The sequence below is a fragment of the Apteryx mantelli genome, chromosome 34 (assembly GCF_036417845.1).
Source record: "Apteryx mantelli isolate bAptMan1 chromosome 34, bAptMan1.hap1, whole genome shotgun sequence".
NCBI lineage: Eukaryota > Metazoa > Chordata > Aves > Apterygiformes > Apterygidae > Apteryx > Apteryx mantelli.
Genome location: NC_090011.1, coordinates 2,172,492 through 2,178,491, shown reverse-complemented (window position 1 = coordinate 2,178,491; position 6,000 = coordinate 2,172,492). Strand labels below are relative to the sequence as shown.

The 6,000-nt window shown below is 74.5% G+C and overlaps 1 protein-coding gene across 1 annotated transcript; it reads left to right on the top strand.

The window, feature by feature from the left end:
• Positions 1-318: 318 nt before the first annotated feature.
• Positions 319-5,217, top strand: IL11 (interleukin 11). Its single transcript, XM_067314294.1, has 5 exons — positions 319-580; positions 2,681-2,841; positions 3,507-3,593; positions 3,920-4,078; positions 5,044-5,217. The coding sequence occupies exons 1-5, from the start codon at positions 319-321 to the stop codon at positions 5,215-5,217; spliced, it is 843 nt and encodes a 280-aa protein (XP_067170395.1).
• Positions 5,218-6,000: the final 783 nt, after the last annotated feature.

Below are 6,000 nucleotides of genomic sequence, written 5' to 3'. Positions count from 1 at the left end.
CCGCATCCTGGCCGTGCCGTCGCGCCCGCGCCGCTCGGAGCCCCGGTGCCCGGCGTGGGGGGAGCGGGGCCTGGCGAGCACCGCCCCGGGGCCTCGGGGGCGCGAGCAGCTGCCGCCGCCGCCGCCGCGCCTCAAACCGCAAACGGCCCCGGCCCGCCGAGCCGCCCCGCGCCGCTCATTCCTGGGCGCTGAGCGCACCTGCCCGCGGCGGCCGCGCCTCGCTGCCCCCCGGCACGGCTCGGCTCGGCTTGGCTCGGCACGGCATGGCCCGGCGTGGCCCGGCCTGGCATCGCACGGCGTGGTGCAGCTCGGCACAGCATGGTCCAGCATGGCGTGGTCCGGCCTGGCACGCTGTGGTGTGGTGTGGTGTGGCGTGGCGTGGCCCGGCGTGGCACGGCCCGGCTGGCACGGTGTGGTGTGGCACTGCACGGCACGGTGCAGCACGGCGTGGCGACGTGTGGCACAGCACAGGGCAGCGTGGCACGGCACAGCGTGGTGTGGTGCGGCGTGGTGCGGTACGGCATGGTGCAGCACGGCGCGGTGCGGTGCGGCACGGCGCGGGGCAGTGTGACACGGCGCGGTGCGGTGCGGCACGGCGCGGGGCAGTGTGACACGGCGCGGTGCGGTGCGGCACCGTGCGGCTTGGAGCCGTGCGGCGCGGTGAGACCCGGCCCGGCCCCAGCTCCCACCCGGCACAGGGACCCTCCCGGCCCCGCTGGGCGCTCGCACCCGGGGAGACGCACGCGTGACGGCACCAGCACACGCTTGTGCGCACACACACACACGCACACGCGCGGTGGCACCTGCTCGTGTGCACGGACACAGCTGTGCGTGCACGGACACCCGCTCCTGTGCACGGACGCGCACACGCGCAGGTGTGCACGCATGGACACACGTGTGCGTGCAGACACACATGATGCAGGTGCACACGTGTGCACACGCACACCCAGGTGTGAGCACACCTGGAGGCGCCCACACGTGCACGCACACACGCACGCCTGCGTGGACACACAGGTGCTGCACGGACACGCGTGCACACATGGGCACACGCACGCACAGGCACACGTGCATGCACAGCCACATCACACGCAGACACGCGTGTGCACGCACGGGCACAGTGTGCCCACAGATGCAGGCGCACACGGACACCCTGCGCGCGCACACACACACACAGGTGTCTCAGGTACACGCCTGCCACACACACACGCGTGCACACACACACACACAGACATGCGCGTGCCCCACACGCGTGTGCGGCGGGCGGCGCCGGGCGCTGGAGCGGTGCCGCGGGCTCCTCCGCGGGGAGCGGCGCCTCGGCGCACACGGCTCCTTTTCCATGAAACCACCTTGACTCACCGCCCCGCATCACTCTTTCCAGCTGCGCCGCGCCGCGCCGTGCCGCGCGGCCCCGCGCGCTGGACCTCACAGCGCGCCGGGATGCGCCGGGCCCCGGCACCGGCACCGGGCTTCCCTGCGCGCCGGACCTCACAGCGCGCCGGGATGCGCCGGGCCCCGGCACCGGCACCGGGCTTCCCTGCGCGCCGGACCTCACAGTGCGCCGGGATGCGCCGGGCCCCGGCACCGGCACCAGGCTTCCCCGCGTGCTGGACCTCAGCGCACCGGGATGCGCTGGGCTCCAGCACCGGGCTTCCCCGTGCGCCAGACCTCACAGTGTGCCGGGATGCTCCAGGCCCCCAGCACCGGCACCGGGCTTCCCTGCGTGCACCGGACCTCACAGTGCGCCGGGATGCGCTGGGCTCCGGCACCAGGCTTCCCTGCGCGCTGGACCTCAGCGCGCCAGGACCCCCTGCGCCGCGCCGGGACCCGCCACCGGCACCAGGCTTCCCCGTGCAGCCGGACCTCCGCGCGCCGGGTGGCCCCATGCGGTGCTGCGCCGGGACCTGCCACCGGCACCAGGCTTCCCCGTGCAGCCGGACCTCCGCGCGCCGGGTGGCCCCATGCGGTGCTGCGTCGGGTTCCCCACGCGCCCGGACCTTGCAGCGTGCCGGAGCGCCACGCGCCGTGCAGCACCGGGACCCGGCACCGGCACCGGGCTTCCCCATGCGCCGGAGCACACAGCACGCCGGGGTGCCCTGTGCCGCGCCACGCTCCTGCCACCGGCACCGGCACCGGCCCAGCGCTTCCCTGGGTGCCGCAGCTCCGCCCACGGCTGGGGGGTCCCGCGCTGCTTCGGGGCTGCAGGGTCCGGCCCCCGGCTGCGGCTGTGGGGTCTCACCTGCTCCGTGGCCGCGGGACGTGGCCCCGCTCCGTGGCTCCTGGTCTCACCCCGCTCCGTGGCCATGGGATGTGGCCCCGCTCTGTGGCTCCTGGTCTCACCCCACTCCATGGCCGCGGGACGTGGCCCCACTCCGTGGCTCCTGGTCTCACCCCGCTCCGTGGCCGCGGGATGTGGCCCCGCTCCGTGGCTCCTGGTCTCACCCCGCTCCGTGGCCGCGGGATGTGGCCCCGCTCCGTGGCTCCTGGTCTCACCCCGCTCCGTGGCCCCACTCCGTGGCCGCCGCTCGCCGCCGGCTCCTCGCTGTGGGGCTCCCCGGGTGTCGCCGGGCTCCTCGCGTCGGGCCCCCCCGTTCCGTGGGACCCTCCCCCCGCGGCCGTGGCCCCCCCCCCCAGCGGGACCCCCCGCCCCCCCCGCAGCCCCACGGACGCCCCCCTCTTGCAGGCGCCACGTGCCGGGTGCTGCTGGCGCTGCTGAGCCTGTGGCCGGCCCCGGCGGCGGCCGCCCCCCGCCCGCGGCCCCCCGACGCCCGCGCCGACCTCGACAGCGTCGTCAACCTGGCCAAGGCCCTGCTCAGCGACACCAAGGCCTTCCTCGCCCACCTCGTAGGTACCCGCCGCGCCCCGCGCGCCCCACGGCGCCCCACGGCGACCCACGCGGCCCCCGCGCCCGCCCCGCGGCAACCTGCCCCCACTGCCCCGGCCCACCTGCCCTGCGGCACCCCGGCCCACCTGGGTCTCCTCTGCCCCACGGCCTCCTGCCCACGCCGCTGCCCCATCCCGCCTGCCCCACGGTGCCCTGACCCACCTGGGTCTGCTCTGCCCCATGGCATCCTGCCCCACGGCACCCTGCCCCACTCTGTCCCATCTCGCCCGTACCCCGTCCCCCTGGCCCACCCAGGTCTCCCACCCCACGGCGCGCTGCCCCCCAGGCCTGCTGTGCCCCCTGCGCTGCCCCCCAGCTCTGCCCCCCAGCCGTGCCCCCCGTGCGCTGCCCCCCAGCTCTGCCCCCCCGGCCCGCTGTGCCCCCCACGCTGCCCCCCAGCTCTGCCCCCAGGCTCACCATGCCCCCCGTGCGCTGCCCCCCAGCTCTGCCCCCCAGCCGTGCCCCCCGCGCTGCCCCCCAGCTCTGCCCCCCTGGCCCACCATGCCCCCTGCGCTGCCCCCCAGCTCTGCCCCCCCAGCCCGCTGTGCCCCCAGCTCTGCCCCCCAGCTCTGCCCCCCGGCCCGCTGTGCCCCCCACGCGGGGCTGAGCCCTCCTCGCCCCGCAGAGGTCGCGGTTCCCGGCCGAGGGGGAGCACAAGCTGGACTCGCTGCCCGTCCTCGCCATGGGCGCCCTGGAGCTGGCCAACATCCAGGTGAGCCGCCGCCGCGGGGGGGGGGGGGGGGGGGGACGCCTGCGACCCCCGCGGGGAGGGCCCTGACACCTGGGTCCGTGGGAGTGGGTGCAGGGGGGTCCCCGGCTGCCTGAGTCCCCCAGGGGTCCTTCAATGGGGGAGTGGGGGGGAGCCTGGGACCCCCGTGAGTCCGTGGGGGGGGGGAGCCCGGACGCCTGGGTCCACGGGGGGGATGCGGGGGGTTCCCGGCTGCCTGAGTCCCCCGGGGGTCCGGGTTTGGGTCTGCAAGGGGAGCGCGGTCCCCCGGGGGTCCCCCGCGGGCCCTGACGGTGACACGGGTCCCGCAGGCGCCCGGGGTGCTGGCGCGGCTCAGCGGTGACCTGCAGCGCTACCAGCGGCACCTGGAGTGGCTGCGGCGCGCGGGGCCGGCGCTGCGGCCGCTGGAGCCCGAGCTGGGCGCCCTGCACGCCCGCCTCGACCGCCTGCTGCGCCGCCTCGACCACCTGGTAGGGGCAGGGCTGAGCCGGGGGGCGGGGCTGAGCTGCGGGGTGGGGCGGGCCTTCTCTGGGGTGGGCGGGGCTGAGCTGCAGGGCTGCATGCAGGGCAGAGCTTCTCTGGGGTGGGTGGGGCTTCTGTAGGGTGGGGCGGGGCTTCAGCAGGGCTGAATGTGGGGCAGAGATTCTCTGGGGTGGGCGGGGTGCCTGCTGTGGGGGGCGGGGCTTCAGCGGGGCTGCACATGGGGCAGAGCTTCTCTGGGGTGGGTGGGGCTTCTGGGTGGGCGGGGCTTCAGCAGGGCTGAATGTGGGGCAGAGCTTCTCTGGGGTGGGCGGGGTGCCCACTGTGGGGGGGGCGGGGCTTCAGCGGGGCTGCACATGGGCAGAGCTTCTCTGGGGTGGGCGGGGCTTCTCTGGGGTGGGGCGGGGCTTATGCAGGGCTGCACGTGGGACAGCTTCTCTGGGGTGGGCGGGGCTTCAATGGGGTGGGTGGGACTGCACTGCAGGGCAAAGCTTCTCTGAGTGGGCAGGGCTTCAGTGGAGTGGGTGGGGCTTAAGCAGGGTGGGAGGGGCTGCACAGCAGGGCGGAGCTTGGAGTGGGCAGGGCTTATGCACCGCCATGCTTCTGTGTCTTGGGGCGGGGCTTGGGTGGGGCGGGGTTTCTGCTGGGTGGGGGCTGCATCGTGGGGTGGGGCTGAAGGGCGGGGCTTCTGCATTGTGTGTGGCTTCACCTGGTGGGGCGTGGCTTGCATTAATGAGGCGCAGCTTCTGCACCGCGGGGCGGGGCCTGCGTGCCGGGGCGGGGCTTTGGCAGCTGCTGGCTGCAGGGACTGGGACGGTGCCTGCCCACGCATGTGTGCGCCCACAGGGGCGGCCGGGGGGGGGGGGCTGCACACGCAGGGGGTGGCTCTGCCCGCACGACCCCCCCCCCCAGCGGCGGCGGAGGCGGCGGCTGACGCCCCCCCCCCCCCGCGCAGCTGTCCCGCCTGAGCGTGGCGCGTCCCAGCGAGCCGCTGCCGCCACTGCCGCCGCTGCCGCCCGCCGGCTCGCCCTGGGCAGCGGTGCAGGCGAGCCACGCCGTCTTCCACAGCTTCCACCTCTACCTGGACTGGGCCTCGCGCGCCCTCGTCCTCCTCCGCAACAAGCTGTGACGGGGGGCGGGGGCGGGCGGGCGGCCGCCCGGGGGCCCCGGCGTCCGGGCCCCCCCAAGCCGAGCCGAGCCGGCCTATTTATGCGACGCGCTATTTATTTATTTATTACCGTCGGGTCTCCGTTATTGTATTATTGTCGTTATTTTATTTTTATTTTATTATTGTTATTATTATTAATTAATTAATGTTATTTTTTAATGCCTTAAGTTAATCGCTCCGCTCCGCTCCCAGCCGCGCGCGCGGCTCCGCGCCGGGTCTTCCCTCGCGCCCCGCCGGGCCCGCAGCGCGGCCGCGGCTCGGCGGCGCCCGGGAAAACGCGGCGCGGAGCCCGGGCCGGAGCGGCCGGCGCCGCCCGCAGTAATTTATTGACTCGGGCCCCTCTCGGCCCCTTTTTTATCGTTTTTAAGGGTTTAAAAAAAAAATCTTGTTTTTGGAACAACAAGAACAAAATAAAGTTTGAACTTGACGCACCCGGGGGGGAGAAGCAGCGTGTTGTGCTCACGGGACCCAGGCGTCCGGGCCAGTGCCGCCTCGGGGAGCGGTGGGGGGCTGGGGGGCCCCGGGGGGGGGGGTGGCTCCCCCCGGGGCGGAGAAGGGACGGAGGGACGCAGGGATGGAAGGACGCAGGGACAGAGGGATACAGCCGGGGCACAACACAGTGGGGGCGTCACCCCCAAACTGCGCCTGTTTCACCCCAAACTGCGCCTGTTTCTCCCCCCGCAGGTCGGGCCGGACTCCAGCCCCCCCCCCGAGCCGCCTGCCGAGCCGGGGGGTCGTCTCCCG